General features: G+C 39.8%; 1 protein-coding gene across 3 annotated transcripts in view; it reads left to right on the top strand.

Moving 5' to 3' along the window:
• Positions 1 to 20,582, top strand: part of Stk26 (serine/threonine kinase 26) — a 67,616-nt gene that overhangs the window by 9,154 nt on the left and 37,880 nt on the right. For 2 of the 3 annotated variants that reach the window (XM_006995346.4, XM_042269127.2), the window contains exons 2-3: positions 4,477 to 4,848; positions 4,965 to 5,115. In XM_006995346.4, coding sequence (XP_006995408.2) covers positions 4,477 to 4,848; positions 4,965 to 5,115 — 523 coding nt within the window. Of the gene's footprint in view, positions 1 to 4,374; positions 4,849 to 4,964; positions 5,116 to 20,582 lie in introns of those variants that run through there. The other variant, XM_076562667.1, reaches the window with a different exon arrangement.

The following is a 20,582-nucleotide window of genomic DNA, read 5'->3' as shown; positions in this document are numbered from 1 at the left end:
CATAGGTTTTTGCTCAGGACACTTGTGAGAACAAAGGTTAGAGCTATTATATCCTGCTTCCCAATCTGATACCCACAGAGAGCAAAGAGAAGATTGGAGATATCAAGCATGCTTTTATTAAAAAAAAAAGAAAAAAACAAAACAAAACAAAAAAACTTGCTGGGCATGTTGGTGCATGCCTTTAATTCCAGTACTTGGGAGGCAGGGGCAGGCAGATCTCTGTGAGTTTGAGGTCAGCCTGATCTACACAGTGAAATCCAGGCCAACCAGGACTACACAGTGAAACTCTGTCTCCAAAACAAACAAACAAACAGCAAGAACAACAAAATAAAAGTATTTTTGAATGTTTTAGTTTAAAATATCACCTCAATAGCTTATAGCATGAATCCAAATATTCCTATGACTGGATAATAAGCTTCAAGAATAACCCAGGTAATTTCCTTTGGTTTAATATATTTCAATAATTTAATAAAATGCAGACAGTTGTGTCATTTACCATTACGTTTTGCACATTTTATATATTTTAACATAGACATTAGTCTTAAAATGTGAAAGTTCATAATGTGAGGCCCTTTCTTTAAATTTTGTGGACTCAAGGTTCACATTTGTCTTGATAAATTATTTTATTTGAAAGCTCTTAGATAATGCCTGGCACATTAGAATGTGCTCAGTCACTATGTTCTAAGCAAACCAATATTTTCCTTAAACTTTTTTATTTGATATTAGTTTAAAGTGAAATCTGCAAGTCTTGTGTATATGGGAGGGGGAGTAACAGCTGTATTTCTTGTTATTATGTTCACTCTTTGGGAATAGGTGGCTTGTGGTACAGTGGTAACATAATAATATTGCTTTCTTTACAGGACCCACTTGACATGGTTTCACATGATTATTTTTTTTTATTACAAACAGCACATTGGACTAAAATACCCAAAGAACACTGATTCCTAAGTGTGTTACTTGATTAGTTGTGCCTCAAACAAAGACTGTAGAACGTGGTTTCTTAAGCTTTGGCACCACTGACATTTCAAATGAGAGAATTCTTTGTTGTAGGAAGTGTATGCACCCCTCTGCTCTGCCAACTAGAGAGAGGTAGCAATTCCCTCATTATTTATTATACCCAAATATGTTTTATCAGAGGTAAATAATTGCTCGTAGCTGAGAACCTACATATTTGCTGTGAATCAGTCCATCCCCTAAATATTTATAAACATGGAGAAAGTTAAATATTTAATATTGAAAGTGTGGTAAATATTGGGAAATTCAATGCATAGATGTTAAATTTTATTTAGTTATTTGTGAGTCTTTGTGTGTAGGCCTGCCCATGCCATGCCAAACGTGTGTAGATCAGAGGACAACTCTCCGCAGGTGGTTTTCTCCTTTCACCATCTAGGTTCTAGGGACCAAACTGAAGTCCTCAGCCTTGTTGACAAGTGTTGTTACTGGCTAAGCCGTTTCACCAGTGCAGATAAATGTTCAATTTTTTTTTTAATTTTGGAGGGCTCATGGATACTTACATGGAATTTATTTGCTTCGCTAATTCTGCACATAGTCTTCATTTATCTAGCGGCTAAATGTTCATAGAAATAAGGTCACATGTATCAAGCAAGTACTGAATTCTGTCTGAGGCGCTGTTACACCCTATGAGGCTACCAAAAAGCAGCAGATGTGTTGTCTGTCCTCCTGGAACACTTTCCATTGAACTGTGGTAATATATTGTAACACACAACTTGATGGTCCCTAATTTGAAGTCCAAAATGCTCTGAAATTTTTTGAATATCAACCTGATGTTCGTTTATACAGCCCCATATTTGAAAAACTGAAATCTGAAATGCTTTTCTCAAGCACTCAGATAAGAGACACTCAACCTGTATTGTTAGACTCTGGACAGACACCTTGAAGTAAAACATTCAACCATTTTGTGCACCTGTGTGTGTGCGCGTGCGTGTGTGTGTGTGTGTGTGTGTGTGCATGAAGATGTGTGGTATCAAAAGCATACTGTAATTTGCCATTTTACTTTAATTAAAACCATGAGAAGTAGTGTTTTGTGTGTGTGGTGGTGCAGGGGTGTCCTGGTACTCATGATATTTGTATAGTTTTCAAACATTTATACTTTCAAAAGGTTTTATGCATATATTCACATATAGCACACATGCAATATAAAGCAAGGATAAGCAAAACCATAAGGAGCCCCAAGGAAATTCCCAGATGTTCTTTATCAATAATAGAAACAAGATCAGCATCCCTAAAATAAAAACACTCATCAGTGTCATTTAGGAACTGTCTCAGTGTCTAGATCTCAAAGGTTAGTGTTATTTTTTCCATTTTACTACATCATTCTAGGCCAGCATGGTGTCAGGAAAGTCATTTCTCTGATATGTTTAGAGTTCACTTGTTTACTAGAACTATACAACATTCTCTTTGGGTAGTTATGAAACGTAAGTAACTGGAAAGAACACAGTAGGCCAAAATGGAATGGTATAACATATAAAAAAGTGACCAACTTCAAGGTTAACCAACAGCAGTGCCTGCAAGTTTAGCCTGATAACAATACAATAAAATATGGTGTCCCCAGAATACACCTAACAACATCAACAAATTTATAAGGAAGCTCATTCACTCAATTAACTTTTTTATTTACTTATTGAGGACCTACTCAGTGTCATGGAACATTCTAGGCTCTGGAAATACAGCAGTAAATAACAAGTAAAATTGCCTTCAGAGAGCTCCCGTTCTTCTTGACAATTTTTCATAGAAGAGAAGGTGAATCTTTGGCCTCAAGCACCTAGCAAGGTTGATGGGCAAATAAAAGGTATGCCATGTCCGAAATACAAAGAAAGAGCAATAGTATAAATATTGCTTCCATGTACACACAGGAGGATTCTGAAAGTGAGCACAGAGCAGCTATGACGAGTTGATAGTGGGTCCAAGAAAGTTCAGTGGACCTACTTGAGGTTGGTCTCTAATGATGGAGCCTGATTCACATTACTAACTCAAAACATGATCTAAGAATCACTGTCTGTCTCACCTCGTCTCAGACCTTGTTAACAGTATAAATTCTTGGGCTAAATCCAGACTTGCATTTTCAAAATCTTCACTTTGAAAAAAATCCTCTGAGCCCAGCATGGTGGCACATGCCTTCAGTTCCAACACTCAGGAGGCAGAGGTAGGTGGATCTCTGTGAGTTTGAGACCAGCCTGGTCTATATAGAGAGTTCCAGTCTAGGGAGGGCTACAAAGTGGGATCTTGTCTCAAAAAAAAAAAAAACAGACAAACAAGTAAACAAATAAGCCAACTCCTTTGAGATCTCTAGGAACATTAATGTTTAAGTGGCATTGCGGGTAGGCTAGTATACAGTGTGCATTAGGCAAGTGAGAAATAGACACTAGATTGGGGCCTGCCATTGGGTAGAAATGGAGAACACTTAGACTTGGAGAACTATGACTTCCAAGCAAACAGTGACCATATAGAATGTAGTAAGTAGTCGGGGGAACCTCAATTGGAATTCTCCGATGTATCACTTTTTAATTGCAATATTTGAGTCAAATATTTACTTGGCTGAACCTTTTGTGCTATTTGTTCAGTGAGGAGAGAGCAGTGTGACCCAGGTGGGCTCCTGTCACAGTAACTCATTACAAAACACAAAGCCTGAACTTCGAAGTCTCTGGCCCACAGAAAATGAACTCTATTAGTAATAACCGTGTTGATAATAACCAAATACTTTCCTTGGAGAAAAATGATAAAAGAAGAATAGCATTTGTTGAATGTCTACTTAGAGCTTCCCCACAGTGTGTTGGATACACAGGCTCGTAACGACCTGCAAGGTGTGTTCTCATTTTAGACTGACACTTGAATATTAGCTTCTTCTTGTGTTCACAAAGGTGTTTCCCTGAGATTCCTGTGACTGCTGTTATTATCACTGTCACTGTTGTTATTGGGTCCCCGAAAAAGGGCTTGCTTTGCTCCTGGAGTTGAGCTGAAGTTGGAAAAAGGCAGAGTTGTGGAAGTCACTGCTGTGTACGCTGAATTCAGCTATCTGTACTGCCCAAGATCTAATCTCATGCTCCTTGCCTCTGTTATCCTCGTCAATTTTTCGGCCAATAGGTGATTCGTTTTCCAATTTGCCTCTCTTTCACACACGCAGAGATTGTGAGGCGTTTCAACCTTGCCATTCCTCAACTGATAACCTAAGGTAGGGACAGACTCAGGTTAAAGTGACTTGAGACACATCTAAGGGTAAGAAAACTGAAAAGCGAGAGGGAAGGAACCTAAGGCTTGAAGGAGCAGGTGTCTGGCTCGGTGGCCCCACCCTCGGCCAGGTGGGGGAGCCAAGCAAAACTTTTGCAACTCCAGACCTCTGGGAGGCTACACGCACCCCAGCCTTGCCAGCCTGTCTGCAACGTGGCCGCGTTCATCCGGGTCGCCCTCATATCCCCCATCCTACTCCTGCTCTCGCAAACTCTTCTGTTCTTTCTCCAGGCCCAGTCGTATTCCAATTTTCTTGATCCCGGGCTTCTGCTGCTCTCAGCAACCCCAGAGATCCTCCAGCTTCTCTGACTCTGGCTACTTTAGCCAAACCCCTTTGCAGCCTGAAGCCTCAGCTCCCCCGACACCGCCCGGCAGTGGGGTGGAGGCAGGGCCAACTGCGGAACCGCCCCCAACCGCCTCCCAGCCTAGGCGATCGGGCGGGTTGCTGGGGCGCCTCCACCTCCTCTTCCTAAAGCGGCGAGGCGCAGCCGAGCGGCATCACTGGAGCCCAGGTCCCAGCCACCGCCTCACGTACAGCTCTACATTCAGGAAGAGGAGCAGCTCCGCAGTTGGCTACGACCTCGGCGAGCGGGCGTCTGAGAGGTAAACTGAGTCCCGGGAAGCAGTGCCGCGAACTGCTCACCTCCCAGCAAGTGGGGTGGGGGAGTGGAGGCTACAAGCCACCAGCCCACTAACTCCACTTCTCTGCGTCCTTCCAGGCCCCGATCGAGAAGCCTGGGAGAGCAGCCGAGCTACCCCTGTAGGAGGAGCCAGTCTGAGCCCAAGGCGCCACTACCGCAGAAGCAGCGCGAAGTAGCAGTCGCCTCCATGGCCCACTCACCGGTGGCTGTCCAAGTGCCCGGGATGCAGGTGAGAAAGCCCAGGCCTCCTCTGCCGCCCACGTGACTGCTTCGGAGCCCCGCTCTGGGCACCAGGGACCAGGGGCAGCCACCAGGCAAACCTGAAGGCAGGGCCGGCTCTCTCTCCAGGTGACCCCAAGTAAAGCTCGAGGTGTTTCCTGGCGTCCGGGCTAGAAGGTGCTTTGCACGGGAGAGATTGGGACGACTGGGGCGCGACAGTAAATGGAGGTTGGGGTTGGCAGGGAAGGGGGCACGTATAAAAAAAATAGGCCAGAACCTTAGGCACCTGTGCTTGTCGGCTTGTTGATCGAGGCACGGTTGAGGACTGGGGTCGCGGGTGGGGGCCCCAGAACTTAACCTAGATGAGATGGAGGCATCTTGGAATGCGTGGGCTAAAACACCCAAGCGGTGCCCCCAACACGGCACTCACACAGAAGTTGGGGCGGAGCGAGACCAGGAGTGGTGGTGGTGGCATTGAATTGGGTTCTTCCTGTGTGCAAAGAGAGAAGAGCAAGATGACTTCTTTTCCTTTTCAGTGACACTTAAAGGCAAACTTGTATCTCGCTCCCCCACCTGGCCCAGGGGATAGTGCCATGAGGAATGCAGGCTTCTATTCTGAGTACCTAGGTGATGACTTCCCAGGCCCATCTCCTTGTCTCTCTCATAAAGTGCTGAGTACATGTATTTAAGCTTTTGTCTAGTGCAAAGGACTACTGAGTGGGACCCAACTTCTTATTCGAAGCTATGTCAACAGACTTTTTAACAAGTCTTTTTTTAAAAAAGCTACTATAAGATTTTAAACTGTTTACATTTGACCCTCATCACGCGGTAGCCTAAAAAAACCCTTTATGAACAATAGGTCACAGACTGAAAACACTGAAACTGGTTCCTTGTGATCTTATAAATATGCTAAGCCAAACAAACAAACTTTTTTTCAAGTTAGAAAACGTCTAGAACATTGCATAGCTTATGTTTCTAGTGGGAATCAAAACTTTGTGAATTGGAGATTGGTTTTACTGCATGATGCATGGGTTTCATCTTTTGCCTTGGAAATTAGTCTCATTTTATGCATGATCACAAAGGTGATTTCAGAAAAATTCTTACTGCTCAAAGGGCCATTTGTGTAGGACATCCATCTACCCTGCATTTAGGGCAGGTCTGGGTTGAGACTCAGGAAGTTTGCCTGTATTTAATAAAATTACAGAAGGGGAGGGAAAGAAATGTGAAATAGGAAATAGTAGGGCTTTTATGGTATTAATCCATTTAAGCTTTTCTCAGTACCCCAAACTTTTTTTCTCATGCATTCTCATTCCCTGGCTCTCTTTCCCCTAACTATTCTGCCCCATACCCCATTCATTCAGTTCTAGCTTTGGTTTTATCTAGAGAAGTAGTAGTTTGCAGTATGAACTTCATACGTTTGGCTCTGTCTGATCTGGAACAAAGTGTGAACTTTCCCCCGCATGCCCGGCTTTCTATTATGTGATGAGGTGGAACTTTACATATCTAAGGTTTGTCGCTCAGGGGCTCCATGCTCCTTCATCCATTGTGTGCAGGCGCCTGCCCGCCCATACACACACACACATCCTCAGTGCTGCCCCTCATTCATCAACTTTGTGATTCTGGGCAACTCTGTGTGCTCAGGAGAAAATAGTTGCTGGTCCTTATTTCATTTGTCTTGACTTGATTTGATTTATGTGGTTTCTGGTCTTTATTTCATTTGTCTTGACTTGATTTGATTTAGATGGTTTACGAACTGCTTGCTGCTCAGCATTTTCGTCTTGCTCCCTGCTTTGTTTAATTATCTGAGCTGGCTATTTCTTGGATTTTGAATTCTTCCTTAAGGTGGGTTCAAATGTGAATCACGGGTTTGAAATGATCAACTTGGCCTTGCATGGTTTGCCTTCCCAGAGTAGTTGTTACTTTGTCAAACCTTAGGTACATAGAGCAGGCGTCTCAGTTTTAGCCAAGATGCAGTGATTAGTGATTTGCCACCCTCTTCATCTAAATGAAACAGCAAATTCTTAAATTATTTCCATTTTTCTTTCTAGATGTGGTTCTAAAGCAGTTGCTGTAACATTTAAAAAAAAAAAACTTTCCTGTACTTGAAATTATACAGTGACCTAAAAAAATCCACAGTATGTAGCATGACCCTGTATCCTGCAATACTTTTGTTTTCTTTTGCAAAAATATGATGTGGAAATACATCTTGGGACCCTAATAGTCTCCCAGAGTTTTCTTAGAGTTAGGAACAAGCAACTTTTAGGCTAAGTAGCAAGAAGACTTGGATTGCCATGTGCTCTTCAAATTAATGTGGAATAGTTCCCCCAATCAGGGAGAAGTGATTGACCAGCCTGTACGTTCTTAACTGTTTATGTTGGAGCGTTATGAAGATTGATGGGAGAAATGAGTTTTCCAGAAATTAAACCAAAATTACTTTCTCTACCGTGGTTTTCTCCCTCTGAGGAGAGACGTGGCGCAGAAGCCCAGCTACCTGCCCGTCAGCTAAGAGCCAACATTGCAAACTTTCAAACAAAGACCCTGCTGTTGCCACTAGTGTAGACTCTAAGAGAAACTTGGAGTACAGGAAGACAACTCAGCATCTGGTCCAATTCAAACGCATCCTTTATGAAATTAGTTCCTCAAAATTTATATTGTTATTTCCCAGTACTGTAGCAATGAACATTTTTGTCCTATTACACTCAATGTCTAGGATGTGATTTTTGTATTTAACTTGTTCCCTTCTTTAGGTTTGTAACTAAAGGAATTTTCCATCCCAGGAGCTGTACTCCTAACCACATTTAAAGTACAACCTTAAAAAAATAATAAACCAATAAACCTGTTTCTTTCCACCGAAATATTTACTTTTTAATGATTTAAAACCTGTTTTTGTGTTTAAAGCTAAAGCTTGCATTAGTGTTTTTAAACAAATATGCAAAAGCAATTTTCAGTCTTTCATAATGTTTAGCTGAGAGAATCAATTTAGTTGTTCAACTGAGTATAACAGCTATCATGTTTGTTAAACTTTGTGTTATGCCTCTCACTAATGAAATAAATTTGCTTACTTAAAGAATTCTAAAATTAGCTCCCATGTATCTACAGCTTAAAAATGGTTGTTTGAGATATCAATGGAAATAAAATTTTAGTCTTAATAAACACTTTTGAGGACTTTTAACTAAGGAGCAAAAACATTTCCTGACATTGATGAACCTAGCAGTGGCTCCTGGGAAGGACCAATATAGATATTTACGACCTGCCCTTAAAGAACTGTCAAGCAATACGAAGTCTGTGATCTTACCTCTATAAGTATAAAAAGCATTTATGAATAGAAGAGTTGAAGGCCCCAATCCCACTGCCTGGGGGCCCCCTAAACAGTTCAAGCTAAACAACTGTCTTGCCTATCCAGAGGGCCTAGTCCAGTAGTACCATGGGGACTCCACAGCTATTGGTCCACAGTTCATACACTTCCACTAGTTTGGCTGGTCATCTCTGTATGTTTTCCCATCATGATCTCAATGCCCCCTGCTCATAGAACCCCTGTTTTCTCATCAATTGGATTCCTGGAGCTCGGTCTGGTGCCCAGCCGTGGATCTCTGCTTCCAGAAGGTCAGCTGACCCTACAGTATTGTTAGGATTTAGAGTATACATTTCCAAGTGAAGAAACACCCTTAGCTAAGGTATACCTACACATATAGCTAAGTGCCCGCCTGCATCTTTAAACATACATGCACAGTGCACATACACAATCTTTGAAAGTGGAATAAAATCATTTGGGTGATGATAACGTATTTCTCTAGAGAAATAATAAATGGTAACTTTGGAAACTGGAGCGGGACCAGATTGTGGTGGTCTTTGCTACGGAAAGATTTTAGCCTTTGAAATAGCCACTGAACATTTCCGTATAATGGTACCCAATAAAAACAGTTATGTATAGGAAGAGAAAACTCCGTATTGGATAAATGAATGTACTGGAGAGTTATGATATTTAAATCAGTTTGGTCTACAGAGGCTACTTCGGTGGGACACTCATAGCCATGCAGATGCAATGGATCTTATATTAACAGCTTGCCTTCCTTATCCCCAGGTGCCATAAAGAAAAAAGACATTGCCTGATTTAATAATTAGCTAGTTACAAAAGAAGAAGTGATATAACTACAATACATCTGAAGGAAATAAGAATGTACCGCAAAAGTACCAGACCTGGCAGGAAGCCAGTGATTTCTGCTCCATGCTTGTGGATTTTGAGGTAGCAATGGGATGACACCATAAGATCTCCAACATAGGATTGGAGATATAGAAGTGGAGCTTTAGCCATTCATTCATTGTTTACTGAGCATCTACTACATAACCCAGCATTTTACTTAAAGATAAAAAGATGAAAGAGGTCTGTAACGTCAGTGAGAATATGTGGAAGTGAAGGCCCTTGTGGTACAGGAAACACTGGCTGTCGGTGAAGATGCTTGATGGGAGGATGAGAAAGTATGGCAAGATAAAGAAGGAGTGATTAGCTGGGGCAAATTCTTTGTTAACTGTCACCCAGAAGCTTGAAATGAAGGGATTACTTGTGGCGCCAGATTCCAGTATGTGGAGTTATGTTTTCCTCATTTCTTTCTCAGTCATCAGTCAGATTTGCTATGTGAGGTAACAAGAGGTTGGAAGCATTGTCTTGAACTTAGGAACCCTGTGTTGAGAGGTTGAGACTAAAGCATTAACTATAATGATAATAGCGGGAACAAAATAATCCAAGCCAACTGTTTTCTCAGAGGAGTAGGGGTAGGTGTAGTCTGAAGGCTCAAAACTAGGGTCTGGAGGCTGGGGGCTATTGGGGACAGTAAATGGGAATTGGACAGAGTATAGCACGTGAATCGAATGGCAAGGAGGGTCTAAAACTGGTACTTGAATTAAAAAAAAAGTCCTTAATGTACTTCCTCTTCTTGAGCCATAGAAAATGAGAGCTTATAATTTGCCTGGTGCTTAGGAGCCAGTGAGCATTTTGGTGCTGTATTGCTTTTATTCTGCCTTTCTTTTATTCAGTGACCTTGTACAAATTGTCTGCAAAATTGGGAATACTAAAAGCTGCATTGCTTTGCCTCAACGAGAGGTTGTCATGATGGAGTGATCTGTGGAAGATACTTAGAGCTCCTGTGGGCAGTGCACCCTGCAAGCACTATCACCATCTCACCTCTCTCCGGCTTGAGATCAAATCCTGACCACCCCACCCCACTGCCCCAGTCAGATCCAAAGCCCTAGGCTCAGTTTCCCGTCTCTTCTGCCTTGGGCTGCTTTCTATAGATCTAAACTTAGTTTAAGTACTTCCCACCAAGAAATCCCATTGAATCTGTTGCGCTAGTTCCAATTCACTAATCACCTCTTGGCCAAACCTTACCTGACTTTTAAGGTCACAACCTTCTTTTCTCTGTGGACTTCCTGAGAATGTGCCAAGCTATAGAACCAGCCATTTTCACACAATTTGTGTTTGCTGTCAGCAGCAGACAGTGCCCAATTTATGTCCTGCCTTCCATTTTCTTTAAATATGTTTGTTAGAGCTGGAGAGATGACTCAGTGGGTAAAGTCTTTGTCACCAGAGGACTTGAGCTCATACCACAGTACCACATGAATAGGTGGTGGGTGTGACAGTCTGTCTGTAATGGGAATAGTGTTCGGGATGCATATACACACATATGGAAAAATAATAAGCTGGGTATGTCTTCAAAACTAAGTTGTTCATTTGTGAAGTTCTGGACCATGCATTTTACTTTTCTTTATACCATTATTTATGAGTTTTTACATAGATAAAATAATAAAATAATTGATAAAAATAATAGTTATTAAAAATACATCTATAAATCTTTATACACAGAGTTGGCTATTGAACATACTATCAACTAGTCCCACCTTTTAATGTCTGGGTGTTTTTTAAACATGTTGTGGAATGCTTACGTTGTGTGGACCATAAAGACACATTTAAATGTGTACAATAGAGACTTTACACTCTTTAAAATGATTTCACGAATAATATACTATGTCAAGCATGATGTACTTCAGAATTAATCAGCTGTCTACACTCTGAAGCTGTCATCCACTTGCCTTCCCAGGCCTTTGGGGGAAAAGGAGAGTCTCATGGCCTTCCTTCTAAATGGGACTGATTTCAGGCAAATTTTTGCCTTTGGGAAAGACGGCGTCCTCTGTCCTCATGTCCTCTTGCCCTTTCATTTGAGTTACCCTTTCCATTGCCCCGTTAGGACTGTTCGCCTCGTCATTGGGACATCCCTACCCTATTTGTGTCTTTGTTCTGTTCTCCTCCTGTTGCCTAAACTACTTTCTGAGGCTTCATTGTTACTAGGCCTGCTATCGCATTGGACTCTGATCATTTCGTTCATATCAGTGCATTTTAAAAATATTTATTTTAATGTGTGTGAGTGTTCGGCTGCTTGTTTGTCTGTGCACCACATGTGTGCCTGGTACCCCAGAGGTGGTAGATCCCCTGGAGTTAAAGCTCATGGTAGAGCCTTCATATAGGTGTTGGGAACCAAACCGAACCAGGGTCCTCTGAAAGAGTAGCAAGTGTTCTTAATCACTGACGCATTTCTTTCTCCTGTATATGTGTAATGCTCATATTTTATAGGGACTCATGACTGAACTAAATGGAAATTTAATAGTAGAATTTCATCCATCTGTATACTACTTTTGATTTAGTTGTGTCTTCTGAAAGAGTGGCGATATAACTGATTCTCTTTGTTGCTAGAAAATGGAATTTGGAGAGTTACAACTAACATCATTATTAGGTGTGATACAACAAATTTTTCAGTTCTCATAGTTAAGAGAACTATGAAGAACTAAGAGAAGTCTCAAAGACTTCCCACCACATGTACATAAAACAATGTCTTTGGAGGAATGCCATGAAGTAAGTAATTTCATTATTATTTATTTATTCATTTAATTTCTGCAGCACTCATGCTAGAACCCATGGCCTTCTGCATGCTAAGTAAGTGCCCTAGCATTGAGCCACATTACCAGCTCCTCATTTAAAATAAACAACAATCAATAAAATACCCACAGCTAAAATTTTAAACCCATGTTAGATACATATTTCTTATTTGGTCATCTGCCTCTTTAAATAAGGTATTGTGTTTATAGGAATCAGATATTTAAGATAACAACTAATTCCCATCAAAACTCTTAATGAAATAAAAACTGTGATTTTCTAAAGGAAAATGCCTTCAAAATGGAATTTAAAATAAGAAGGCTGTCATCATAGCCCTGGCTGACTTCATTCATGATCCCCAACCTTCTTTACAATGGGCAAATATCCTGATACTAATGTTCAGAAAAATGGGCAGGCTTATTTCCACAGCAAATCCTGTCTTCTATTCCTGCCTGCCTCTTTATAACACCTCACCAACATATCCCTGCTACGGCTAGAGAAAGCTGAAGGATGCTGCCAAGAACTCTCCTTAGCCTGTTCTGGACTTGTACAGCATTCCCTTGACAGCAGCCTACTGGCTTTTCTTCTCCCTCATTTATCATAAGATCGTGGATTTGAATGATTCATATCCCCAAATATCAGATTAGCCATTAGAATGGCATACTTTCGGATACTCTGGCAAAATTAGAACACAATTGTGGTTCATACTTCCTGAGCCTTAGGGAAAAACTGAAGACAGCTTACATGAAAGAGATGAAAGATTCAAAAACATGCATTGCCACCCCCCATCCCCCAACTCTTATGCATCAGTCACAGTGCCTAGTACATGCTAGGCAAGGGTTCTACCATGGAGGTACATTCCCAGCCTCTGACTGTATTTTAACCGCTGAATCTCCAACTATTTGATCAAGTTCCTTTCCCAATGTGTTGTTGAGAAAACCAGGTACCATATCTTTGTGCTTTCAACGTAGAAAATGTTTACATAAAAAAACCTTCAACTCTTTCTCTGTGGTCCTTGTAACAGGGATTGTGTGTTGATGGTATTTTCCCTTTCTACACACAACTTGTTAAGGAGAAAGTTGGGAGGAATATATAAGACCATCCTGACTTAAAATTCAAAACACTGAAACAAGTGAGGTTGAAATCAACCAAGATGATTTTAAAAATTTGTTTATTAAAGAACAATAGGGTGTCTAGCCAAAGAATAACAGTTGCTTTGCATTATAGGAGCAGCTTCCTAGCATCAACATAATGCAGTTCCAGAGGAAGTTGAAATGTATACTGCACTAGATGTGTTCAGTCATTTCCAAGTATGCTGGTGAATTACTCTACCAGATTTCAGTAGTGCCTGGTAACATAATCCTAGGAGTGAATTGTTGGCAGGTGGAGGAAATGCTTCAGGGACATCTAGAAGCATCCAGAGTTTTCTTTGAAAATGCATTTTTGAGCTGCTCTGTTCCAGCATTTTTTAAAAAAATACCCTCCCCTAGATTTCCATTAAAGCGCTGGATTTGGGGCATATCACTTTACAGCGTGTATATTAAGCTAGGCTTAGTTATTTGATGCAGTAGAGTTTGGATAACAGAGGAACAGGTGATGGAGGAGGGGTGAGCAACATAGACAATCAGGTGGTGGTGGGGTGTTGTTCTTAATGTAAGAAAATTGGAAGAAGCTGAACCAGTCAAAACCATAAAGTCAGAATTTCTTCCCAAACCCTCTGCCTACCAGAGCTGGGAAAGTTTTTGGATTCCTCAGTCTCAATTTCCTGCCGCCTGTCTTAACTTTAAGCAGAAGCACAAAAGAAACCAACCAGGCAAGCATGCACACATGCTACTAAGTATGGCGATACAAAGTAGAACTTTGACCTCTTGTGGTTAAAAAAACTATAGTCAGAGTGTCTAGCCACCCTGGGGAAAGAAACATTTTTCCAATGTATGCTTTTAAATGCTACTGACCCCATGGGGAAAAGGGTTAGCAAACTCATTAGCTCAGAACTATTCTACTTCTCCAGTTTACTTCCAAATCCTTTGTTTGAAATTAGCTCAGAGCTTTCCTGTGCCACCCAGTAAATGGTTATATATCAGACTTTCCGTGGTGGGTTGTGCTGCCCCAGGTTTACTGTTTTTATATTCTCACTCTTCAAGAAATAACTGGTTCTGACCTCAGATAGAAAGGAGTTACCAGCTGTTTCCAAAGCCTGTTTTGATTGGGGCATAGGACTTTGTGCTCATCTTTTGAGACACCAAACATAGAAAAGATTTTCTGGCTTCAAGAAGTTTATAAACTACAATGACTGGCCATCTATACATTGAGAAATTTTACAATGCAAATTGAAACCTTGAATCTTAAATGAGATAGACTGCTACAAATGCACCCCAGAGAAGACAGATTATGTAGAATACTGTCATTTATATATATAAAAAAAAAAGAAGAAGAAGAAGAAGTTCATGAGAGAAGAAATACATACACCAGAGATTTGAGGTAGGTACTAGGTGAATGAACCGTTTTGGACACATTATGAAAAGCCTTGAATGCCAGACTAAGACATTTATTTACTTAGTTAGTCTTTAGTCGGTTATCACAAGAAGTTATTTAGCAAGATAAGTGTTTGTTTGGAAGTTCCCTTAAAACTAAAAACAAACAAACAAAAAAACTGCAACAGGCCGGATGGAGATAGGAAAGGTCTGAAAGCTTTAATTGAAAAGTGTTTGATCTAAGACAGTGGTTTTCAACCTTCCTAATGCTGTGACCCTTTAAGACAGTTTCTCATGTTGTGGTGACCCCCAACCAAACATTATTTTCATTGTTACTTCATAACTGTAGTTTTCTGCTGTTATAAATCATAATGTAAATATCTGATATGCAGGATATCAGATATGCAACCCCCATGAAAGGATCATTTGACCCCCAAGGGGCCGAGACCCACCGGTTGAGAACCGCTGATTTAGGGCAATGAAGGTCAAACTCCAGCCTGCTAAGAAACCACCTGGAGGGGTTGTTAAAAAACACCCAAGGCTGGTTCCATTCCCACTATTTCTGATTCTGGAGGTCTGAGGTGGAGTCTGGGAATTTGCGTGTCTAATAAGTTCACAGCTGCTCCGTTGGTTTGGGGACTCTTCTGAGCACCACTCAAGGTATTTACAGACCTTGGTGACTAATTGAATGTGGGAATTGGAGAAGCATGATGAGAGGGTCAAGAATCAGATATACAGCTGAGTTTTGAAGAGAATCAGCAGCAGGCCAGATTTGAAGTGCTGGTTCACACAGCCAAGCAGAAGCAATTAGTAGCTGGTTTCTTCAGGAGAGAAAATGGAAACCGGGAGGGAACTGATAGAAGATAAATGCGTCAGAGATGAAAATAACAAGATTCCCAGTTAGCCCTCGAAGGATGTGAATACAACTGTAACCAAGTTCTACAGCTTCAAAACTAAACAAACAAACAAAAATAACAACCAAAAACCCTAACTCTTCATCCATGGTTTGTTTCCTTCCTCGAGGTATGTTTGCATTATTATTATTATTGATCATGGACTCGTGTGCTGTAAGTAAAGAATTTCTGTTTTTATTATCAATTTATAATTTAAATCTTGTTATGTATAATATATATATATACATACACACACACACACACACATATATATATATATATATATAGCTTATATCTGAGAAAAAAAAATTTCAGTTAGTGACAGTTTTTAATTAGCCTGGTATTAACCTAATTGGCTCCAACAGTGCCATGTTACAATGCATTCTCGCTCTGGGTAAGATTCCTTAGGTGAGAAATTCTTGCAAATAGAAACTGTGGAATTCTGATACCATGCCCAGTGAGGTTCTGTGTTGTCTATAGTAAACAGCTCAGCAAATTCTCTTATTTGGAATGCAAGCACTTATTAAGAACATGAAATCTGGTTAAAATGAGGTAGAATGACATGATTATAAATGCCAATATTTTCCCCTAAATTGGGGATTTTTAAAGACCTTTTGCAATTTTCATAAACAGCACCACTTTTTGTTATTCAGAATCTTCCTCCGGCTTGCTATTTTGCACCATCCCACCTACTTGGACCCCCTTAATCAAACAAACTGAATCTAATATATCTAGGCTGCTATTAGAAAAAAATGTTTATTCATAATCATGGCACTCTGAAGCCAACTTGTGATTAAATATGTAAATTTCTGGAAAGTAGAGGAAGTTAATTCTGAATCATTAAGGAAGTATCAAACCACTTCCTAAATGGCCTTTCTGCTCCGTAACACATTCCCTATACCTGTCAGTTTCGTATGTTAGTACTTGCCAACAGGTACCATGAAGGAAAACCAGAGTCAAGTTCAAACAAAGTATTAGAACTGAAAACAAGGGAAGCAAATATTTGATGAGTTTGCTGACTCCAAACAATGTGAACCAGCTTGATTACCCACTGTACCAGTTTTGTATTAGATCATTTTTCAGTTTCTAAAATGAACAGAAGTTAACCACAACAAAAAGTGTTCATCCTTCAGAAATAAAAATTGACTATCCAAAACAGCACATATAGCAATTTCTCTTAATGTATTTTAATCTATGTTTATTAGTCATTAGAATAAACCCATATAATCACCTGTTTTCCCTTTAGTGAATACAATTTCTTAAGATGTAAAAGTCAATGTTTACCTTATGCCCCATGCTTTAGTGAACACCCATTAACTAGGGTAAAGATTGTTAACCTTAATTTGTGTTGGTGAAAATGATTGATGTATAGATGGATGCATACATGTATGCATGTATGTATATATATAGTTACACTTATGAGGGTATTGCACAGGAAATATATTTTGCATTTGAAAACACTTTATTTAAAAAGAAGGCTCAGTATAAAGTGGACAAAATATGGCATGGTCACTAAGTTCAACAAACAGACAAGTATGACTTGATAATGACATTTAAGTAGGTTTACTCATATTGGAGGGGAATGAAATTTATGAAAAAGTTGTGTATTTCTGAAAATTTGTGGCATTCCTGGTGTTAGCAAATATTTCTGTTATTTGAAAAATCTGGAGAATGTAGACTGCCATTTAGAATGTTCAGTCTAAGGTAAACATAATGTATATACATACCTGTATTGAAAAGCTAGACACTTTATTGTGACACATGTTAGTTATACTTTGATCGTGGCTGTTTCTTTCTGATTTTGCTCTCTTGCTGTTTAATCCCCTGTGATTCTTAAAGAAATTGAGCTCACAGCAGTCTGTTCCATACAGATTATGAGAATTGACTTTTAATGAAATTCAATGCCAGTGTTAAGCAGTTTTAGAGAATTAGAATTGAACATTATGTGGGATTACATTTATCAAGATTTCCAATATTCTGCTTAATTTCTCCCATAGAACAGTCTCACAGAGAATCATTATATCAAAGGACCTGCCTTTGATAAACACAAATCTGTTCACCTGTTAGTAAAATCAGAGATTCTGGGCAGTGTGTAAATGATTTGTAGTTAATAGAAACTTGTTGTCATTGTCCAAGCTAGTTCTGAAGCTAAATGTGTTACAGATGTTTCACACTATGGATTCTAAGGTGACAGGGAATGGAGAGAACCAGAGACTGGAGTCTGACTCAGTCACAAACAAAATCTTGTACCAGGAAGCTGCTTTTTTCCAACTATTTATTTCTTTATAAAAAAATGACTGTCACTGAAAGATCTTTTTTTACTCTGTCACTGACTTCCCAAAGGGCAGATAAAATGAAAACGTGGGTTTCGAGTAGTTAAGAATGACTCAGTTTTGAAACTTTAGCATAGGTGACACCTCCCTGGTCGTCTTTTCAGACTGTGATTTCTGATACTAGCAAGTGAAGTAACTATTACCTTTGCTGCTCTGGGTTACCTGTCTTCCGAGGTTCAGGCATCGTTTTTGGAACTCCTGCTTAGGGAAGGTAGCATTTCCTAATTAATACCTGAGGATCACTGCTGTCTCCTGAGTAAACAGAAAATGTAGGTGAAGGAAAGCAGTGCTGGACTCTGGGAACACAGAAAGACAGCATTTCCAAGGAGGGTGCAAGTAGTCTTTTGCTTCAAAGACTGAGAATTTTATCTATTTTTTAAGAATGGGAAATTTCCCTACTTTCTGCAGAGTGGAGAAAAAGCAAACAGAAAAGGAGACTGAGGAGGTAATAGTTAATTCTTTTTTATTGTTGCTTATGACTTCTGTGATGATTGATTTGTAATGGCAAGAAAATGTCTGTAAAAAGGATTTGGAGGGTGAGAGAAAGCTTGTGAATGATTGGGGAGAAAAGTAATGACAATAGGGTGGTGATTTTAGCTGCTTTTCTGATTAAGATGTGCAAGAAATAATTATTTCTAGATACCTGTAATCATTTTAGGTGGTCTTATACTTGTGTTTAGCTAAAGGCATACTTTCTATTTAAGCAAGGAAAGATGCCAGAATATCATGGATTTTATTTCACTCATTCGGACTGCTGTTTTGTGGGGAGGAAGGACAAAAGAATGATTCTCACTTTCAAATGATTGGACTTAATATAATAGTTACATTTTCAATAGGTTCTGGCATTTAGAACCAGAGGAGGGATTAGAATCGTTCTTTGGAGTACTTCAAGACTGAAGAGCATCTCTGATTTACTTTGAAATAAGTTTGCCTAATGACTATTTGATTTGTGTTTTGGCTGAGAAAAGAGTTCAACCTGTAGTCAGTCATCCAGGGTTTTTTTTTAATGTTATTTTTTTTCCTCTAGGAGCAACTAATAGATATTGAATATTGTATTGTTTCTATTACTGATTTAAGTCTGCAATAGTTTACAAGGTATAAATCTCTCCATCCTTTGTAGACATAAGAAGGGAAACAAAACTGAACCCACTTGCTTCTCCTCGGGCTTTCAGTGCTGGCTCCAGCTTCAGGATCCAGTCAGCTCTCTTCTGTTGCTCACCTGCATTCCTCTCTCAGTCTGGATAACAAGAAGCATTTTAATCTGATTGCTCTGCTGTGCAATTTTTTTTTTTTTGATGACAGTTTGACATCCAATTACAATGTCAGGGATCGAAATTCTGGTTGATAGATAAGGCACAGTTTCAGATTTGCTAAAATACTCTGTTAGCTGAAAAGATGTGTTCATTGTGAAAGAATAGTCTTGGGAAACATAACCAAGTATTTCCCAAGCTTGAGAATTGGATTTTTCAACCCCAGGGGGTCACTAAATTGTTTCATCTTAACTCCGAGATAAAGAAGGCAGTCCACTCTGTTTCCTAGATACTCTAGGATCTGCCAGACTGTGATGTCAGGAGACAGCACGAGTATCACTCACGCTATGACTTTGGACCAAGACAGTGTTGTTGTTGTTGTTGTTCAATCTTAGTGAGTTTCCTTACTTTGCTTTAGTTTACTTTGTTTTGACACAGATTCTTAAAACATAGCTCAAGATGGCCTGGGATCTGTAGCAATTCTCCTGCCTCAGCTTTCTAGGTGCTGGGATTATGTGCCCGCCCGATGCACTTTATCTGGGCTAGCTATTATTTGTGCAACAAGGGCATATACAAAGACTTATATATCAAAGAGTGTTGATACCCATTCCAGGCAAAATTTGAATGAGATGTTATGTGTTTTCTGTGAAGGCAGTTAATATACAATCAATTTTTGACTGAGAAATCAGTTTTTCTACTAAGAGGCAAGGCTATAATGTTTGCCTTGTAATTGAGACAAAGGAAGGGGGCTTGAAATTTGACATTTTTACATTCTCCCTTGGTAAATATTTATGAATGGCTGTGTATTTGGTTTTGTGTTTTTGAGGCAAGGTCTAGCACGATAGCCCAAGCTGGCCTCTCATTCACAATTCCCCTGTTTCCTCCTCCTGAGTGCCCTCCCATGCCCCAGTCCTTGACTGTTTGTGTTTTTAAAATATTTATCATTCACCTTACAGTGGAGCTTTTGGAATTTTCTCAAGTAGGACTTTGTTATCTGAATCATGAAACAAAGGAGGTTTCCAATTCTCCTTTGAAGGACACATGACTAAGGCTAATTCTGTTTGCACTCTAGAGCAGTTATGATTGCGTGCGTGCGTGCATGCATGCATGCATGCATGCATGCATTTAACATATAGTGGGTTCCTGATGGCAACAAATACCACACTATGACTGAGGACCAAATTTTGCCACAGCTTGTTTATGTGGCCTGCAAACTAAAATAACATTATTGCTAATAATAATAATAATGAATATAACCATGCTGGAGATGGAACCCCACACATGCTCGGGAAGCATTGTAACACTGAGCTCTATCACCAAGCCCCACTTGAAGGAAGAAAAAGATGATACTCTTTATGTTTTTAGAGAATTGTTTTTAAAAAAATGACACCAGGGACTGCAGACTTCATTTGACTCATAAAGCCATTTTTAGAAAATGTTTCCCAACTCTACCTTAGGACCTTGACCCCCCTAAGAGTTGCTGATCTGGAGAAAGAAAGGGTTTTATATTTTTTTCCTCTAAAGGTAGGTGCAAAACACCTGATTTATATGCAGTCCTATTATTAAAATGAAGTCAAGGAAAGACCTTAGATTATAGTAAATTTA

Source organism: Peromyscus maniculatus, chromosome X (assembly GCF_049852395.1).
Source record: "Peromyscus maniculatus bairdii isolate BWxNUB_F1_BW_parent chromosome X, HU_Pman_BW_mat_3.1, whole genome shotgun sequence".
Lineage (NCBI taxonomy): Eukaryota > Metazoa > Chordata > Mammalia > Rodentia > Cricetidae > Peromyscus > Peromyscus maniculatus.
This window is presented reverse-complemented; position numbering and strand designations above follow the sequence as displayed.